The sequence below is a fragment of the Bufo bufo genome, chromosome 5 (assembly GCF_905171765.1).
Source record: "Bufo bufo chromosome 5, aBufBuf1.1, whole genome shotgun sequence".
Taxonomy (NCBI): Eukaryota; Metazoa; Chordata; class Amphibia; order Anura; family Bufonidae; genus Bufo; species Bufo bufo.
In genome coordinates, this window is record NC_053393.1 from 51,130,622 (window position 1) to 51,151,301 (window position 20,680).

At 47.9% G+C, this 20,680-nt stretch overlaps 1 protein-coding gene and 1 long non-coding RNA gene across 5 annotated transcripts in view; one reads left to right on the forward strand and one right to left on the reverse strand.

Annotated features, from left to right (window-relative positions):
• OXR1 (oxidation resistance 1) overlaps positions 1–20,680 on the forward strand; it is a 118,144-nt gene that overhangs the window by 56,155 nt on the left and 41,309 nt on the right. For all 4 annotated transcript variants that reach the window (XM_040433466.1, XM_040433468.1, XM_040433467.1 and 1 more), the window contains exons 6-9: positions 61–245; positions 5,575–6,332; positions 11,259–11,430; positions 14,183–14,345. In XM_040433466.1, the coding sequence (XP_040289400.1) occupies positions 61–245; positions 5,575–6,332; positions 11,259–11,430; positions 14,183–14,345 (1,278 nt within the window). The remainder of the gene's footprint in view (positions 1–60; positions 246–5,574; positions 6,333–11,258; positions 11,431–14,182; positions 14,346–20,680) is intronic.
• Positions 48–20,447, reverse strand: LOC121002139. Its single transcript, XR_005779229.1, has 2 exons — positions 20,137–20,447; positions 48–196 (listed from the first exon to the last, which is right to left on the reverse strand). It is a non-coding gene; the product is annotated as an uncharacterized LOC121002139 (long non-coding RNA).

Consider the following 20,680-nt stretch of genomic DNA (forward strand, 5'->3'; position numbering starts at 1 on the left):
TCCTTCTGTTTTGCTGTAAAATAAAAAATGGTGTCCCTTTTTTTTCTCTCCATCTCCTAGGGAACAGTCAGCGGTGTTCTCCTGGTGACGCCAAATAATATAATGTTTGACCCTCACAAGACTGATCCTCTGGTTCAGGAGAATGGCTGTGAAGAGTATGGCATCATGTGCCCAATGGAGGAGGTGACCTCAGCGGCTATGTACAAAGAAATAGTTAATAGTAAATTGAAGGATTCTATTCCTGTGTAAGAAAATTTTCATATTGGTAATTTTTACATGCTTGCATTGTGATCATATTTCATACATCCTATTGTGTTAGAGTTTGAGTTGAAAAAACAAAATCTGATTTATCACAAACCTGCATGGACGTTGTATATTGGGCCATTAATATTATTGCTACGTTTATTGCATAACCGGGGAAAACGGTACTCGGCCCATTATTTCAGCTCTCCTGCCATGTCGGCTTTTGAATCCCTATGAAAGGGCAAATCAGGATCACATTTTATTAGAACTCTGCATTGTGCTTTTCCTCTTGGAAATTTATAACTAAATTGATAACTGGTTGTTACCATCCCCCTTGGTGGTGGGAGGGGGGGGGGGGCGGGGGACCTAGACAGTCAGACTTTGTCAGCACTAATTGGACAGTAAGTAAGGGACACGCCCTTATGCACCAAAGGAATGGTTATGCCCAGTTGTCAGTTTAGATCCACAGATCCCAAGCCTTCCCCAAAGTTCATGCAAACTTTGCACTGAATTGTTGATATTCAGGGGGCTCCCCCTTTTCCTACTGGTGCCTCCCTTTATCCCCACAGTGCTCCCCCACTACGTGGATACAGTTCTCAGTATATTAACAGATTTCCATGAGGAATAACAGGGTAACTGCACAATGTGGAGTTCCAAGAAAGAGTGGGAAAGCAAGTACTTACTCAAATACAAATGTCTGGAAGGCCGATGGTGTCTCTTTAACCACTCGTGGACCGCCTGTTGACTATAAACATCCGGGCGGTCTGCAGTTATTTCTGCCAGGATGTCCCTGAATGTTCTTGCAGAGTTGGCAGCTGCACACTAGTCATTATCGGAAGGAGGTCAGCTCCCAACTGGTGAATTCTAACCGGTCACAAGTGCTGAGTAATCCCAGCAAAAACCCTGTAATCTAATGTACAATAGCACTGGCTTTCAAGTGAACTACAGTGTGCTTTCCTAAATGGATATTTAACAGGATCGTGTAGTCTCATACATTGATGGCCAGTGATGGCTAACCTCCGGCACTCCAGCTGTGGTGAAACTACGACTCGCAGCATGCTCCATTTATTTCTATGGAGTTGTGAGAACGGCCAAGCAAGTGTGCATTGTAGTTTTACCACAGCTCGAGAACCAGAGGTTAGCCATCACAGTGCTAGGATATGCCACCAATGTCAGATAGGCGTGAGTCCCCGTCTCAATAGCACTCTCTAATACAATATTATACACCTAACGGCACAAGTTGTGCCGTTGGGGCCTCGTGGTCACCATAAACCCTCTGTTCACACAGTTTCAAACAGAGGCCAATTCATCCTTTTAATTGATGAGTTTCCTCGTGCTAGGGCTCTGCTCACCGGCTCTGTCTCCTGGTCGGCTCTCTGGGGTTATTATTCACCTCTCCCACCCTGCGTACTTGGCCTTCTCTCTTCAGGGTCTCCTGCATATTCCAAAGCTTTGGCTAGCAGCCCTAAAATAAGACTGGATTTGATTAGTTACTATAAGAACTTGCATTGATTTTTCTGCTGGCGCTATACTAGTTGTATGTAAAGCTATACACAGTTTTGTGCTATTAGGTGTATAATATTGTATTACTTTTATTATTGTTTTTATGTATTATTTTTTTTTTTAGGTTGATCAAATTTAATATGTTCTGACACTTCACTTCAATGGGGCTGACCGTGATACCAAGCACAGCCGGTGGCGAACCTATGGCACGGGTGCCAGAGGCGGCACTCAGAGTCCTCTCTTTGGGCACCCGCATCCTGGAAAAAGTCTGTGGCGTACTAATATGCCTTAGACTTTTCCTGCCATTCATTTTCCTGCAGGCTATTACAGCTAAATGATAGTACATGGACGATACACTATTTTGGACTATAGTACTCGGGGTAAATTGCTGTGTTGGCACTTTGCGATAAATCAGTGGGTTCTGGGTTGCAGTTTGGGCACTCGGCCTGTAAAAGGTTCGGCACCAGTGCACTATACAATGTACGGCACTGCTAACAGGACCGCAGGTGTTTTCTCAAACAGCTGATCGTGGGGGTTCCCGGGTGTCAGACCCCCACCCATCAGATACTGATGACCTATCCTGAAGATGGTAACAAAATCTTGGAAAACCCCATTAAAAATACATTAGGGAACCAAACTGTTGTTCACTTAAGAGCCAGTGCTATTTTCCATTGTACGCTGATCATGCAGGAGCGGGGAACCCCGACGTCTGTTTTCTTAGCTCTTGCGTCAGTTATAGCTGAAGTTGCTGGCATAGACTTCAGTTTCTGGCCACGGCAGGGCAGACATGCACCTAATTTATTAAGAGGCATCTACCTCTTTGGTGTGGGTTCACCAAAGGTTTCATTAAGTAGTGATGACCTGTAATTCTACAAAGACTGTTACAAACCCAGCGTCTGCTATCAGCGGAACAGGGATCGAACAGGTTAGATTTTAGATAAGCCGTACCAGTTACCTGATCTGTTTCTAGATGGATATCTATTCATCTATATATCCATCCATTTAGTACAGTAAATTTCTGGAACATCATTTCTTAACTCTTCCTTGAACTGTTCCTCTTTTGTGCTTCTTGAAAATGTGTGAATAAATGGTCACCTGTGAAACGGTAGATGAGCAGCACTCCAAACCTAATGGGTAAAGTACATTCTAATAATCTGGTGCCCGCAGATGAGAATCCAGGCTCAGAGGTCCTATACTATAGCAGATTAAGGCCTCATGCCGACGGCCGTGTGCACCACGCATCAGGGATGCGGATCCATTCACTTGAATGGGTCCGCAATTCCGGAGATGCTGAGCGGACTCGCGGAACGGAACACCGGAAGCACTACAGAGTGCTTCCGTGGTGTTTCTTTCCGTTCCGCAAATAAATATGACATGTCATATTTTTTTGCGGTGCGGACAGACTACGGATCTATTCAAGTTGAATGGGTCCGGCCCGCTGCACAGATGTCGCCCGTGCATTGGGGACCGCAATGCACGGAACGGCCGTATGCATGAGGCCTAATAGAAGGATCCACAGCACTCGTCCACTCGCTTGATAAAGACTTCACGTGGCTATGTTGGCTGCCTACTAAATAAACACTGGATTATTGGAATGGACGATTGCTGTGGATCCTTCTGATAATCTGCTAAATTGTCACCTGGGCATAACCATTCCCTTTGGCAGTACTGTCTGTCCCTACACGGTCTCATTGCAGACACTGATTAGACGCCTTGATAAGAGGAATGGTCAGTTCCAGTTGTCCTTTTATGTACATTTTCAGGAGGAGTGACAGAGGATCTGAACAAAGCAGAGTTTCAAGATGATTCTCTAGAATTGTATTCTCTACCAAAAAAAAAAAAAAAAAAAACATTAATTTCCTAAAATGGACATGTCAGGAGAGGTGACTGATTATTATTGTATTGATATTCCCTTTGTATATATTGCCATTGTCTGCACTAGGGCTGCACGATAGGTCGAAAAAATAATCGAATCGCGATAATCGGCAAATGCGATATGGCGATTTGGCCGACCCGAAAATGCCGCGATTATATATGAAGGGGCCCCGTGCACATAACTGGCTTTGTGTGTAAAGTATTTTACTAGTGTGTGAAACAAGCTCTCTCCTATTGATAACATGGCCGCCTCTGTACTCACTGTCACAATGAATGCACTGCAGCGAGCGGGCCGGCCGACGTGTGACTGACGTCACTTAGGCTACTTTCACACCTGCGTTCAGGTGTCCGCTCGTGAGCTCCGTTTGAAGGGGCTCACAAGCGGCCCTGAACGCAGCCGTCCGGCCCTAATGCATTCTCAGTGGAGGCGGATCCACTGAGAATGCATCCGCCTGCCAGCGCTCAGCCTCCGCTCCGCTCAGCGAGCGGACACCTGAACACTGCTTGCAGCGTTCGGATGTCCGCCTGGCCGTGCGGAGGCGAGCGGATCCGTCCAGACTTACAATGTAAGTCAATGGGGACGGATCCGTTTGAAGATGACACAATATGGCTCAATCTTCAAGCGGATCCGTCCCCCTTTACACACAAAGCCAGTTATGTGCACAGTTTAGGACACATGAGGGGACACATAGGGCCAAGAGGGGGACCAGCATAAAATGCTATATGTCTTATGCTGCCCCCCCCTCATGGCCCTATGTGTCATAGCACACATCCCCTATAACAGCGTCCTCCACAGATCCACCCCATAACAGCGTCCTCCACAGATCCACCCCATAACAGCGTCCTCCACAGGTCCACCCCATAACAGCGTCCTCCACAGGTCCACCCCATAACCGCGTCCTCCACAGGTCCACCCCATAACAGCGTCCTCCACAGGTCCACCCCATAACAGCGTCCTCCACAGGTCCACCCCATAACAGCGTCCTCCACAGGTCCACCCCATAACAGCGTCCTCCACAGGTCCACCCCATAACAGCGTCCTCCACAGGTCCACCCCATAACAGCGTCCTCCACAGGTCCACCCCATAACAGCGTCCTCCACAGGTCCACCCCATAACAGCGTCCTCCACAGGTCCACCCCATAACAGCGTCCTCCACAGGTCCACCCCATAACAGCGTCCTCCACAGGTCCACCCCATAACAGCGTCCTCCACAGGTCCACCCCATAACAGCGTCCTCCACAGGTCCACCCCATAACAGCGTCCTCCGCAGGTCCACCCCATAACAGCGTCCTCCGCAGGTCCACCCCATAACAGCGTCCTCCGCAGGTCCACCCCATAACAGCGTCCTCCGCAGGTCCACCCCATAACAGCGTCCTCCGCAGGTCCACCCCATAACAGCGTCCTCCGCAGGTCCACCCCATAACAGCGTCCTCCGCAGGTCCACCCCATAACAGCGTCCTCCGCAGGTCCACCCCATAACAGCGTCCTCCGCAGGTCCACCCCATAACAGCGTCCTCCGCAGGTCCACCCCATAACAGCGTCCTCCGCAGGTCCACCCCATAACAGCGTCCTCCACAGATCCCCTCCATAACACAGCATCATCCACAGATCCACCCCATAACAGCGTCCTCCACAGATCCACCCCATAACAGCGTCCTCCACAGATCCCCTCCATAACAGCGTCCTCCACAGATCCCCTCCATAACACAGCGTCATCCACAGATCCCCTATAGCTATGTCATACCCAGCCGCGTCTGCGGCTCATATGGGAAAATCCAAGCCAATAGACCTGTAGCACAATTCCCTTAAAATATCGCATATCGTTATCGCAATTTTTAGGGCCCTAATCGGAATCGCACAAAATTCCCATATCGTGCAGCCCTAGTCTGCACTTTAATGATAAAAAGGCACTTTTTATTATTATTATTATTTTCTTTTCTTTCTTCTCTAGAGACATAGAGCAGCTGTCATGCATGCGAGACTTCTGCCAGTTTAAGATTTCACAAGGTAATATACATGAATTGGATACCAAAATGTGGGATACAGGGAATGACAGTGCCAGCACAGCCCCTCGCAGCACAGAGGAATCCCTTTCTGAGGATGTGTTCACAGAATCGGAGCTTTCTCCAATACGCGAGGAGCTACACTCCTCCGACGAGCAGCGGCAAGACAAGTCTTCAGGAGCGTCCTCCGAGTCCGTCAAGACAATAAACCAAACACTTGTAGAATGTGACTCAACAAACATTTCGGACTCCACAGATGCTGCGCCCGATTCAAAAGGCAGCGCCGATCCTTCTGCCAACGACAGTGGAATTGTTAGCAATGCCAACGATTTAGAAAAGAGCGATGCTTCTCTAAAGGTAGGTGAAGACTTGGATAAAAATCATGCAGAATCATCTGAGCCTGGTGACCAGGAAAGCCTGCAAGCCAGGTGCAAAGATGGCGAGCAACTGCGAGACAGGGAGCAAAAAGACAGTGACCAGAGCGATGAGGATCCTGAAGATGTGACCGGGATTGAGACCAATTACACGGGCGCGGATGCTTCTCTAAAACAGGCATCTGGTGAGTCTGAAACTGAAGTGGAGGAGCTCCGGAAACTCTGGAAGAACCTGACTATGCAACAGGCCAAGCAGCAGAGGGACGACTTGCAGCATGCCACACACAAAGAAGTCCAGCCGAAGGTGGGCAGCACAGAATCTGCCGTAGAAGGTAACCATTTATTTACTAGCCTGTGAGCAGAAAGTGCAAACAAATGAATAGACCTACAATTCTTTCATTTAAAAAAATTAGCAAATTTAATGTGTGCGTACAGGCCTAAATTTGACATCTGTGTGTCACGTGCTTGCTAAGCCCGTGCTCCCGCGGCAAGCCCAGGATGTTGCGGCATCGTTCCATTGCTTGGCAAGCAGGGCTGGTCAGCCAATCGGGATCGGCACTGGTGTCCCGTGCGTCCTGATGTCCTATGTGGATGCTGGGATGCTGTGCTTCCTACGGTGTTGGTGTCCCGTGCTTCCTTCAACATGGGATTTCAACAGGCGACTGCTGGCCACAGTCACCTGTGATTGGTTTTCCTTACCACACAAGTGTTTTTTTTCCTCTGTTGTTTGTATTGTACCTTTTGTATTTCTGACAATCGACCCACCCCTGACTTTGCTTTTGCCTGCCGATTTGACTCGTGCTGTGACTTTGTTTTGTATTTGGACTCCATGTTTGTTTCTCCTTCTTGTTCTGACATTTATTCTCTGATCTGCCCTTGGCTTGTGTTGACACTGTTTTTGGATACTGACTCTTCCCGTTTGGCCCTGACCTGGTCTGTCTTTTTTTTTTTTCCCCCCGGTCTCTGTTTGGTCCTGAGAACTTTGTCAGGCTAGAGACGAGTCGGGGGGTTCCGTAGGTAGGGACTGGGGGGGTGCACAGTTCCCTACATTTATGACACTATGGTTTGTAAATTCTGCCAATCCGACATGAGACAGAAATAATGCCTTACTGATTAAAGTTTGTGTCCAAACCTCAAGGATACAGCCGCACAGGACGACACCACTTCTGAGTTTCCTTCACAGAACTCGAGCAGTGAGCGTCTCTGAAACCTGACGCTTCCAAAAACAGGCTGTTTTTTGTGGTAGAATACTGGTCTTATGTAGTTTGTCGGAATTATGGTTTGTAAACCATTGTTTTCTATCGCGCGCATGAAAAACGCATCAATGCGCATTTCACCCGCGTGATCAAAACTGAATGAACTTGTTTGTGAAATCGCGCATTTTTAACTGAACGCAACCGGACCTAATCCGCTCACGCTCGTCTGCAAGGGGCCATAGATGAGTTCTCTAATAATGTCTGCTGATAATTTCATTTGTTTCCTATAAGCCTCCTCTCATACTTTCACATATAATGTGATCCGTGTTTTCCTCCACCATTCTTACAGCATACAGTATATGGACGTGTCTGCCGGTGTCTCTCTTGGGAGGTCATGGGTTATGATGCAGGGATAATTGGAAGTTTCCAAAGCAAAGGCCAGGAAACACTTGGAGCTTGTTCCAGCACTAATATTACCCTTTACCTAAATACAGGCGGTGTATTCTGAATGCTTTTCATGTGTCCTTTTATTTACACTGCCTGATGCCGAGTTGTAACGAGCACCGATCGACTGTAAAACCAGTCAGTCTCCGCTTGCTTCAAAAGCATTCGCATCGGCCAATGGATGGGGTATAGGGTGCGAATGATCATTAATACACTGCTCAAAAAAATAAAGGGAACACAAAAATAACACATCCTAGATCTGAATTAATTAAATATTCTTCTGAAATACTTTGTTCTTTACATAGTTGAATGTGCTGACAACAAAATCACACAAAAATTTAAAAATGGAAATCAAATTTTTCAACCCATGGAGGTCTGGATTTGGAGTCACACTCAAAATTAAAGTGGAAAAACACACTACAGGCTGATCCAACTTTGATGTAATGTCCTTAAAACAAGTCAAAATGAGGCTCAGTAGTGTGTGTGGCCTCCACATGCCTGTATGACCTCCCTACAACGCCTGTGCATGCTCCTGATGAGGTGGCGGACGGTCTCCTGAGGGATCTCCTCCCAGACCTGGACTAAAGCATCTGCCAGCTCCTGGACAGTCTGTGGTGCAACGTGACGTTGGTGGATAGAGCGAGACATGATGTCCCAGATGTGCTCAATTGGATTCAGGTCTGGGGAACGGGCAGGCCAGTCCATAGCATCAATGCCTTCGTCTTGCAGGAACTGCTGACACACTCCAGCCACATGAGGTCTAGCATTGTCTTGCATTAGGAGGAACCCAGGGCCAACCGCACCAGCATATGGTCTCACAAGGGGTCTGAGGATCTCATCTCGGTACCTAATGGCAGTCAGGCTACCTCTGGCGAGCACATGGAGGGCTGTGCGGCCCTCCAAAGAAATGCCACCCCACACCATTAATGACCCAATGCCAAACCGGTCATGCTGGAGGATGTTGCAGGCAGCAGAACGTTCTCCACCGCGTCTCCAGTCTCTGTCACGTCTGTCACATGTGCTCAGTGTCAACCTGCTTTCATCTGTGAAGAGCACAGGGCGCCAGTGGCAAATTTGCCAAACTTGGTGTTCTCTGGCAAATGCCAAACGTCCTGCACGGTGTTGGGCTGTAAGCACAACCCCCACCTGTGGACGTCAGGCCCTCATATCACCCTCATGGAGTCTGTTTCTGACCGTTTGAGCAGACACATGCACATTTGTGGCCTGCTGGAGGTCATTTTGCAGGGCTCTGGCAGTGCTCCTCCTGTTCCTCCTTGCACAAAGGTAGGTAGCGGTCCTGCTGCTGGGTTGTTGCCCTCCTACGGCCTCCCCCACGTCTCCTGATGTACTGGCCTGTCTCCTGGTAGCGCCTCCATGCTCTGGACACTACGCTGACAGACACAGCAAACCTTCTTGCCACAGCTCGCATTGATGTGCCATCCTGGATAAGCTGCACTACCTGAGCCACTTGTGTGGGTTGTAGACTCCGTCTCATGCTACCACTAGAGTGAAAGCACCGCCAGCATTCAAAAGTGACCAAAACATCAGCCAGGAAGCATAGGAACTGAGAAGTGGTCTGTGGTCACCACCTGCAGAACCACTCCTTTATTGGGGGTGTCTTGCTAATTGCCTATATTTTCCACCTGTTGTCTATCCCATTTGCACAACAGCATGTGAAATTGATTGTCACTCAGTGTTGCTTCCTAAGTGGACAGTTTGATTTCACAGAAGTGTGATTGACTTGGAGTTACATTGTGTTGTTTAAGTGTTCCCTTTATTTTTTTTTGAGCAGTGTATTATGTCGGCACTTCCTCTCATTATCCAATCTGCTAACAAACAAGCATTTGCTGATCATTGGAGTATTTAAACGGTCTGATCAGCCAAACAACCCCTACAAATGTTCGCTCCTGATCACCGCAGGGCTATGGAGTCAGTAAGCCATGGCGCTGACTCAGACGGCTGCATTTTATCGCACAGCCCTTGTCTCTTCTGTTGATAATAAGGAGACCTGAATTAACGACCATAAATGTCACCTGTCTTGCTCTGAAAGTTTGGATCTTGTAGTCCAGCCCAGGTTAGGAAAGGGTTGAGACCCATCTTGTTACAGGTCAGTTCTTTACTGTGTCCATGGAAAAGGTATCTAGAGGCAAATGCAGATTGTGACATGGTTATTGGTTGCAGTTATGTGCATGGGTTGGGATTGCTCTTTAAAGGGTCTTTCCCGTTCATACAAACCCATGTCCATATTCCCATATTTCAGCTACAGCGGAGAACTGCTTAAAAGAGCGGCTCTTGTTCTAGATGACAGGGTCTTTCTTTTAGTTTTCCATGGGTATCCTAATGGATCGCTCGTTTCCTGCATTGTAATTTTTAAAAATGATAATGTGGCCCAAGCAATGTGACGTCTGTGGGCGCCCTACACCTGGCAGCCCCACTGATCAGCTGTTTGCAGCCAGTGCCAGAAACACAACAATGGACAGAGCTGAAAGCAGAAGGCTTTGTCCACTTTGTGGTGGCAGTGCCAGCTGGAAAATTTGGAGCAGGATGGTGCATCGCTCACGTGCATGTATATTCTGTCAGGAGGCTTTCCCCTCTAAACTTGGACAGCACCCAGATGGAAATATTGTCCCTCCTGTAAGGTTTTCAGAGATTTTGATACTGAGGATCTATCCTCAGGATAGGTCATCCGTATCTGAACGGTGGGGGTCCGACACATGGGACCTCTGCCGATCAGCTTTTCCGAGAAGGCACCGGCGCTTCTGTGAGCTCTGCGGCATTCTCAGTGCTCACGAAGTACAGAAGTGAATGGGCTGAGCTGTGACACGTAGCGCAGCGTTGTGCTTGGTAAACACTGAGACGCCTCTGCGCTTACAGGAGTGCCGGTGCCTTCTCAAAACAGCTGATCGGCGGGGTTCCTGGGTATTTGTACCCCCGCTGATCAGATCCTGAGGATAGGTCATCATTATCAAAATCTTGGAAAAACTCCTTCCGGCATGTAACACCCATGGATCTCTTCTGCAAACTATACACTAATGATCCTGCATGTCTTTAAATTCACGGACCAGCCAGCGAATATGAATGCGCACACCCACGCTCCATGTCTCCTGTCTGCCATGCTTCCTTGTGCAAACAGCGGCTTCCTGTTCTGTAAGCCCAGATTTGGGTTAGATGTGCGCGCTGGTCTCTGTGAGCTATGGAGCAAGCTGAGGTTGAAATGAATCCCTTGTATATGTAAAAAAAAACTGCACCTGATGTTCGGGGGCCCCTGCCGTCTCCAGACATACTGCTCTCGCCTCATCGGGGTCAGGATGCAGTATGAGGAGTTGTTTGCTGAGCAAGGTCACCCTTGCACCTCCTCAATAACCTGGAGGTAAAAAGTAATTAAAAAGAAATTATCAGTCCATGTCACCACTAGAGATGGGACCTGCATTTATCAGGAATGTGTGACATGTTCTGTGATGTATGCCAAAAAAAGGTTTGAGATGAGAGTACCCCTGTATGTATGGGCTTCTCCTGCGGCGAAGGGTTGCCATGTATGAAGAAGTGGCGTGTATAGTAGCCCCATGCTGCGGCTCCTCCTTACAGACGGTGAGAGTTCACATTATGTGTTTTATGCAGGTGTATATTCCGACATTGCCAAAGAAAAGCGAAGGCACAGATCTCACAAGTATTTGTGTCTACGAGTTGGGAAGCCAATGAGAAAAACCTTTGTGTCTCAAGCCAGCGCGTCCATGCAGCAGTACGCACAGAGGGACAAGCTGGAATACTGGTTTGCCGTTCCCCATGAAAGGTATCTAACTTCTATGTCTTTACATTGGTATTTTTAAAGCTCTTCTTTCCAGTCATTTCATGGCTATTTGCTTACTGACCCCAAACGTGATACGATCCAACTTTCCCCGACCTGCCGAAATGTCATGTGTTCCGTTAAAGGGCTATTTCAATAACAACAAGGTGCCCCTTATCCTGTGGATAGTGAATAACTATAAGATTGGTGTCTGACTGCTGGGATCCCCACCGATCAGAGATGTGAATGGAGTGGCGGTGGAGCCTGCGCACCTCGGTTTAGTTCTGTGGTGCTGCCTTAGGCTACTTTCACACTAGCGTTCGGAGCGGATCCGTCTGATGATTCATCAGACGGATCCGCTCCGATAATGCAGACGTTCGCATCCGTTCAGAACGGATGCGTCTGCATTAAAACTTAGAAAATTTTCTAAGTGTGAAAGTTGTCTGAGCGGATCCGTTCAGACTTTACATTGTAAGTCAATGGGGAACGGATCCGCTTGAAGATTGAGCCATATGGTGTCATCTTCAAGCGGATCCGTCCCCATTGACTTACATTGTAAGTCTGGACGGATCCGCTCGCCTCCGCACGGCCAGGCGGACACCCGAACGCTGCAAGCAGCGTTCAGGTGTCCGCTCACTGAGCGGAGCGGAGGCTGAGCGTGGCAGACTGATGCATTCTCAGCGGATCCGCGTCCACTGAGAATGCATTGGGGCCAGACGGATGCGCTCGGGGCCGCTCGTGAGCCCCTTCAAACGGTGCGCTCGAGCGGACACCCGAACGCTAGTGTGAAAGTAGCCTTAGATGGCTGAATGCCGCACTCGGCTTCCTTCAGAGGTTCAGCAAAGGTGCCGTCATCTGCAGCAGTCATTCATTTTTCCATCCCATTATACACTGCTTCTACTTAGGGGTTACGGCCACCAGGTGGTCGGGACGGGAGCTGCCACCAGAGAGGCCAGTGCTTTTTCTTACAGTGTGCAAGTACGTCCACCATTGCTGGATTGCAGGGTGGTCGTAACCCCTGGAAAAGAGCAAGGTAAAATGTGATGGAAAAATGAATCCAGCCAGCAAAGGAGGCAATATGGACAATTGCAGTACATTAGTAAGTGCCTGGTATTAACTTTGTCTACATGATAAATGCTATTTGCTGCAGTGAGAGAACCCCTTTACGCATAGGATAAAAACCAATTAGGCATGAAATGGAGATGCTGCCAGTATTTAAACATCCATACTGGGCAGCTCACCAGTATGAGGGTCCACAGAATAGAGACTGGTTGCAAAAAAATGTGCATTCATTCAGTAAAGTTTTTTTCTATTAGGTTTTGTTAAAAACAACATTTCCAGACATGGGGGGCCCCAGCTACAGAGGCAGGAGATAATCCGCAGAACGTTGTGCACACAATGGCTATGTTCTACGTGCTGCTCTGTCCCATGTCATTGTGTGGGAGAGATGTCAGCGTGACCTGATCAGCGGCCTCCTGGAACAGGGACGGCTACCAGGGTTACTGATCAGAGAAAAGGCTTGGGTTTTATTTTACTAAGCCTTGTACTAATGGGGGCCGTCTCAGTGAAATGTGTTTGTGGTTTTATACCATTTATGTAGTTTCTACAGAAGAATCTGCCGAGCCTGGTGATGAATACATCATAGATGGGCACAAACCTACAGGACACCTTGTCACTCTTCTTACATCCACACTTATTGAATACGTTTTTGTGCCATGTACAATCCAGTGAAGTTGCGGTATCTGCCCATTGACCACTGAAGAAACGTTACCGTTGCAGATATCCTATGGGAATGATTCGGTGCTTTATGCTAATAGAAGTCAATAGGGTCCAAATATAATTGGTGAAAGCCGCTGTAGTAGCTGCATTTACATGGATTCCCTTCTACAGCAGGATTGACCTCCCTACGGCTCCGCAGATGTTGTAAAAATAGAACTCCCAGCATGCTTAGACAGCCATATGATGGGAGTTGTAGTTTTACAACAGCTGGAAAGTCACAGGCTGGAGACTGCTATTCACAGTCTATATACAGCCATCTTTCGGTCAGCTTCCTTTTATGCTTCTTTGAACCTGTCCTTAGTGGATGTGGAAGTTACAGCACATAGGAATGGTCATCAATATCCGGTTCGTGGGGGTCCAACTCCCGGGACCCTTGCCGATAAGCTCTGAGGAGGGTCCTGTGATGTCTCTTTCATCGATCACTTGAGTTGGATTGAACTGCAATGCCAGCCCCAGATGCTGCAGACTGTATGATGCTGAGCCTGGTATACCATAAAGAGGCCTCAGTCCTCCCCCAGGCACCGCGACCCCTTCTAATGGCTAATCGGTGATGGTGCCTCTAGTTGGGCGCCCGCCATTCTTTTAATGATGCCCTATCCTAAGGATAGGCTTTCAAAAGTTGAGTCCTCCAAATCCCTTTTAATCATTCCACTTAAACTTGAGTTTACGAAATGTTCCACTATTACAGGCTGTTATATAAGCCAGAGCTGCATTCATATTTCTGCAGGCTTCAGAGCTAAAATCTTCCAGCCATCCTTGCTTGTTCTGTACCGGCGCAGAGCCTGCATTGTACAGTAATCTGATGTAAGAAAAGCAGTACAGGAGCTCACCGAAGGAGAATGCCAGCAACCAGCAGATTTAAGAATGCAGCTCTGGGCTCAGGATGTCCATCAGTGTCTGCTCTGGGATATGTGAGGGGGTGCAGTGGTAATGCCCTCCAAATCCTTATTGGTAATACATTTTTCTTTTTCCGTAACAGAACGGACCACCTCTACTCCTTTTTCATTCAGTGGAGCCCGTCTATTTATGCTGAAGAAATTGGTGAGTCCTCCAGAGAGCCAGGCTTTGTGGTAGTGAAAAGGAACGAGGATCCAGAGAGCTCCGAGGGGTCCTCCAGTGACTCCGCCACAACATTATGGGAGGTAAGGAATGTCCAGATATCACTTTACCCGAAAACTGTTTAGTGACTGCGGTGGTCCTATATAAATCCTGGCGTGGCTAGGTTTTCCACCACAAACTACTCAGATAAAAGCAGTCCTAGGCAGATATGAGGAAACCTTTGCAGCATCTAAGTCCATAAAGGCTGACGTGCTGCGCTATAACTATATGTATTTCTGCCTCTGATCTCCTATGTGTGACATAAACCGCTCCAGAATAGAAAATTGACCCATCGGTAAAGATTTGGTCACAAGTAAATATCAGCGAATGATAACTAGTTTCTGATTGTTGGCCAGCAGTAATGATTTATATATGACCCCTTATACTGTACGGCTTGTCTTTTTTACACATTTTTCTTTCTTTTTTTCCCCCCGTCTGTTTCATTTGCATTGATCTCAATTCATAGCCACAAGTCAAATGTGTCTCCTGTCTGAAAATAAAATTCTACATTTATCTTAACTCCTGGAAAATCTGCCTTTTAATCTTCACGATTTAATAAGGATAGCCTCTGTGTTTGACTCATTTCCTCGAGGAAGCTGGTCTGGGTGTGAAACCATGCAAATGTAATGTTCATGGATGACTTTTGTGTTTGCACAGTATTTTGTATGCAAAGCTTAGAGGTGTGCGTTCCCTCTGCCGTATATGTGCACCCTTACTGCTTTGCATACTTTTGCATCTAGCGTATTTGTCCATAGCAATAGGTTTAAAAGGGTAGGTTGGTTTAGAAAGTTCTCTTCCAAATACCCTACTGAGGGTGCCTGCCTGAGGGTGCAGGTTGTCCAAACAAAATTCCCATGCAGATTTTTGTGTTAAGCCTCATGCACACGTCCGTGGAACACGGACCGTGAGATACCGGCCTGGACTCCCGCTGAGTGCAGGAACGCACGGCGTCATTGGTTGCTATGACGCCATGCGCTTCGTGCCGCTATACAGTAATACTCGTATGCTCCTGCACTCAGCAGGAATCCCAGCCGGTATCTCACGGTTCATGTTCCACAGATGTGTGCATGAGGCTTTACTTATGAATTTTGGTGCAGATTTTGATGTAGATTTGCCCCGATCTCACTCTTTTTTTATATTTTGCAAAGGGTGAAATCCACTCTACTGTAAAAATGAGCAGAAACAATTGATGTGCTGTGGATTTCGAAATCGGGACAGCAAGTCAATATCTGCATGGAAACCTATATGCAAGATGTACGTGAGATTTGTTGAATCTCATTCATTTTTCCGCGCGGAGAAACCACGGTGCAATCGACAACAATTTTTAGGTAACTTTAAAGGGGTTGTTGAAATTTTGCTTTTATTGATGACTTCTCTTCAGGATAGGTCATCAATATCAGATCGACGGGGGTCCGACACCCCACTGTGTGCCAGCGTAGCCTTCCCTTTATACTTTACCTGCTCGCCATAGCAACAGCAGCCGCGAGCAGGTGTAATTACAAGAAGCGTTCAATTCATTTTAATGGGACGACTCGTTGCTGTACACTTGAATAGGAACAAGCCGTCCCATTGACATGAATGGGAAGGCTTAGGTGTAATTGCAGCTTCTCACTGATGCGGTTACGATGGCGAGCTGGTAAACACTGAAGAGAAGGCAGCGCTGGCACAGCGCACGCCGCCTTCTCAACCAGCTGATCAACGGGGGTGTTGGATCTGATATTAATGACCTATACCGAAGATAGGTCATCAATAAAAATAACTTTGACAAGGAAATTCTTGGTTATTACGGAGAGTGGTAGCCTGTTCAGGGGGCGGCCACAAATAGGGTGATTGCACGTAGGTTTTGGAGTACATTGTGCTGATATATGGCATGGTTTGGTGCATCTAGGTCTAGAGACGTTATCTGTGCCTTGCCCGTAAAGGGGGCATGGCTTTGCAGGAAAGGTGCCGTGGTCGAATATGTGAAATTTTGCTCCATAATTGCAACACTGTTCTGGCTTAAAATTCTAGTGGGTATAAAGTAATAGAAAAGTGTCCGTCCCTGCACCACATTTATCATCCAGCTTGAGCCCCGGTGATGAATCTTGTGCAGGCCTAGACAGCCGGTCTAAGCTTAGGCCCATCTTTAGAATTAGTAAATCTGCCCCAGTGTATTGTGATGTGCAGGATCCAAACCTTCCAGGCCTTACCGCATATGGACAGTCCATTAAAGTGGTTATCTTACAAAAATCCAGAGAACTGGGTGGTCCCAGAGCCCCCCTCTCAGTGGGAAGGTGGCATGCAAGTCAGTCCACTGCTCCGTTCACTTGTGTGGGATGGATGGAGGGCTGTACTGAACTCAGGGAGCCCCTGTTCTTGGAGACAATGTGGGTCCCAGAAGCCGGACCCCTTCCCTTCCCTTCCCTTCCCTCCCCTCCCCTCCCCTTCCCTCCCCTCCCCTCCCCTCCCCTCCCCTTCCCTCCCCTCCCCTCCCCTTCCCTTCCCTCCCCTCCCCTCCCCTTCCCTTCCCTTCCCTTCCCCTTCCTTTCCCTTCCCTTCCCCTTCCTTTCCCTTCCTTTCCCTTCCTTTCCCTTCCTTTCCCTTCCTTTCCCTTCCTTTCCCTTCCTTTCCCTTCCTTTCCCTTCCTTTCCCTTCCTTTCCCTTCCTTTCCCTTCCTTTCCCTTCCTTTCCCTTCCTTTCCCTTCCTTTCCCTTCCTTTCCCTTCCTTTCCCTTCCTTTCCCTTCCTTTCCCTTCCTTTCCCTTCCTTTCCCTTCCTTTCCCTTCCTTTCCCTTCCTTTCCCTTCCTTTCCCTTCCTTTCCCTTCCTTTCCCTTCCTTTCCCTTCCCTCCCCTCCCTTCCCTCCCCTCCCCTCCCTTCAATAATTATCACCTATCCATTCAAGTAAGTGGGAATAGTGATGCAGCACTCAGGACTGTATACTGCACAATGGACAGAGCTGGGCAGTTCTGGTGCCTGGTTCTAGAAACAGCTGATTGGCGAGGTGCTGAGATACAGACCCCCATCCTAAGTATAGGCCATCCATATAATAGTCTTGGACAACCCTTTAACCTTAAGTGTCTTTAAGTACTTTATGAGGGCTGTGGTTTTTATGGACTCGGTCATCTCCTCGTTTACCATACCTGATGAAGAGCCCTTGGAGAGTATGTACATGAGTCAGACACGGCCCTAATAACTTATGCATGCGCTTTTTAATGTATATAATGTTTGCGGTTTTGACCGCATGGTCCAAAGTGATTCATTTTAAACATTTCCCTAAGGATCTATTCACAGGATGCATCAGGATCTCATGGTAATCGCCGCCGGCGTAGACTGCCATTCAGCCATACATCGTGTGAATAGACCGCGAGTGAAGTTGCCATTTGTCATCCGTTTTATTTCTTTAGCCATTAAAAGATGATTGTCAGTTTCTCCAGCGCCCAAGCTGATAACGGAGAACGATGGCGTGCATTAATCTAGACCACAGATTTAGGGGAGATGGATTGTAGCGTCCCATTAGGGTGGGGGGGGGGCTATTCACACAACCGTATTTTTGGTCCACATTTTTGCGGTTCGGATGCTGACCCACTCATTTCAATGGGGACCCAAAAGATGTGGACATCACACCTTGTGCTGTCCACATCTGTATGTCCGTTCTGCGGACAAGAATAGGCATTTCTAACAAAGGGCCGGATGTGCTGATCCACAAAATGCAGAACGCACATGGCCGGTATCCGTGTTTTGCAGATCTGCAGTTTGCGGCCCGCAGCATGGATACAGCTGTGTGAATGCCCACTTGGACGGTGGAAATTAGCTTTTTGTAGCCCTTTTAAATGTGTTTATGTATTTAGTGTGAGAGTTAGAATCCCATTTACTGGGCTGCACATTGAAATGAATGAGGCTTTCTTTCCAGACAAACAGGACGTTGTGGCTTTCGGGAGCCGCTGTCCTCCTGCTTGATGACTGTGGCAATGGGCATGTAATCTGATTTGTGTAAGCGCTTGTATTTCGTCACTGGGACAGAGACATGATCACTTCTCAGTCCTGCGTGTCTCCCCAGTATATAGCAGACTGCGGTGCCTCGCTCTTGGCGCTGTTTCTGCCATAAATGGCAGCCTCCCACCGAGGACAATGGAAGGTGGTTTCCGCACAGAATCTGATTCCATATTCAGCCTGCAAAAGACGCTGTGCAAATGGCCCCTTAGGCTACATTTATATGGGCTAGGTAAGGCCAATGTCACAATCCATCTTGCATTCCACGGCAGTAACCCTCCACTTTCTGCCACGGGCTTTCATTTTTAGTGCAGTGGATATGTCATTTGTTTTAGCACCGTTCAATGGAGATAATCAGCAAGCAGACTCTTGCCACGGTTTCCAATGGTATGGAAAGCCACGCACCAATAATCTGCCGCTGCATGAACATAATCTGCAGCGCAGACTCCCATTGAAAACTATAGGAGACTGGGGAACCCATGGACAAAATCCACCATGTGAATATTGCCTTGAAGGGGTTTTCTGGGAGTTTTACACTGACGACCTATCCTATAGCAAATCCGTATGTGACCAGTGGGGGCCGAGGCCTTCTGTCTGCTCTTCCTGGGCCATTGACGACACGTTCATCAGTCACGTGGCCTAGGAGTAGCTAAGCACCATTGAAGTGCATGGGGATGATCTGCAATACCAAGCACAGCCTCTATACCATGTACGGCGCTGTGCTGGGTAATCTGCGAGAAGGACGCGGCGCTCACAGGAGTACTGGAGCCTTCTCAGGGGAGTCCTCTCCTGCATAATGGAAACGGGACGGATCCGTTTTGCGGCCCATAGACTTCTATTATAACGGAATGCCTCTAAAGGCATTCCGTTACACTTTCCGTCATAGAATTGCGTTATGGTCCGTGGTAACGGAATCCATAACGCAATTCTGCTTTTACCACCAAACGAAGCGTGAACGAATTTTTATAACCCGAAATTCGCTCATCTTTACTGATGACCTATACTAAGGATACGTACGGGCTGCATTGGGCCATAATTAAACTAATAAGCCCACGCTAGTCTAGCTGGTCTGTGTTGTTAAAGAGGCTATCCGGGCGGGGGACTCCCTTCTTGAGTGCCTAGGCCACTGATGTCACTGTGCATTGGTTATGTGGCTTACTTGCCGCTCAGTGAATGAGGCTGAACTGCAGTACCAAGCACAGCCACTGTACAATGTATGGCGCTGTGCTTGGTGAGCTCCCAAGAGCGCCGGTGAGAGCTGCAGCTTCCTGAAGCAGATGGTCAGTGAGGGTGCCAGGACTCGTACCACTGCCGATGTGAGAGCGATGGCTAGGGATGAGCGAATAGACTTTGGATCCGAAGTCGATTCGCATAAAACTTTGTTTCAATACTTTACGGAGTGAGCGCTCCGTACAGTATTAGAATGTATTGGCTCCGACGAGCCGAAGTTATTACTTTGTGAAGTCTCGCGAGAGTTTGCGTAATAATTTCAGAAATTGATTTCTACAGTCCAAAAAAAAAAGGTACCATGTAATAACTCCGGCTCATCGGAGCCAATACATTCTAATACTGTATGGAGTATGGAGCTCGCTCCGTACAGTATTCATACAAAGTATTATGCGAATCGACTTTGGATGTTTCATCCGATGTCTATTCGCTCATCCCTAATGATGACCTGTCCTGAGGATCGGTCATTAATCTCAATTCCAGGATAACCCCTTAATGGCTGTGCAGTATGGTCGGGGCTGCTCGGGCATTAACAACGCAGTCTCATTAGTTTAATTAGCGCCCAGTGTGGCCACACAACTCTTAATTGCAGCATGGCGGCTTCCTCAATGCCACGCAGCCGCACAATGTGGTCCTACCTTCAGGCCTCATGCAGACGACCATATTTCTGGCCTCCATCTGATCCACTCTTTTTTTTTTTTGCAGATCGCCTGCAGGCCCATTCATTTCTAGGGGTCTGAAAGAAAGCAGACCTCACACGGACGTCTTCCGCGTGCCGTCCGCATCCCTGCGGCCGTCCCACCAATTATAGAACGCGTCCTATTGTCCCGTTTTGCGGACAAGAATGGCCATTTCTATAACCAAATTGTGCCATGCACGCGGACGGTCTCCATAGTTCTGCAAAACTGATGCGGTGGCTCGCACGAGGCCTTATACGTGTCCAACGTCTGCAATCTGTTTCTTGGCTTTGGCTTCAAAAACTGCTTCTAAAAACCATGGAAGCCCTGCCTCAGGGAGTCAAGGTGACTTGGCCCCTCCTCTTTTAACCCTTTGCAGGTGGCACAAATTATGCACCAGAAATGTAATCTTTCTATATTCTGAGCATGGCATGGGCAGAGTTTCCCCGTGCCAATTGATTCGGATTGCAGCTGCATCCCATTCTCGGGTATGATCAATGCACTG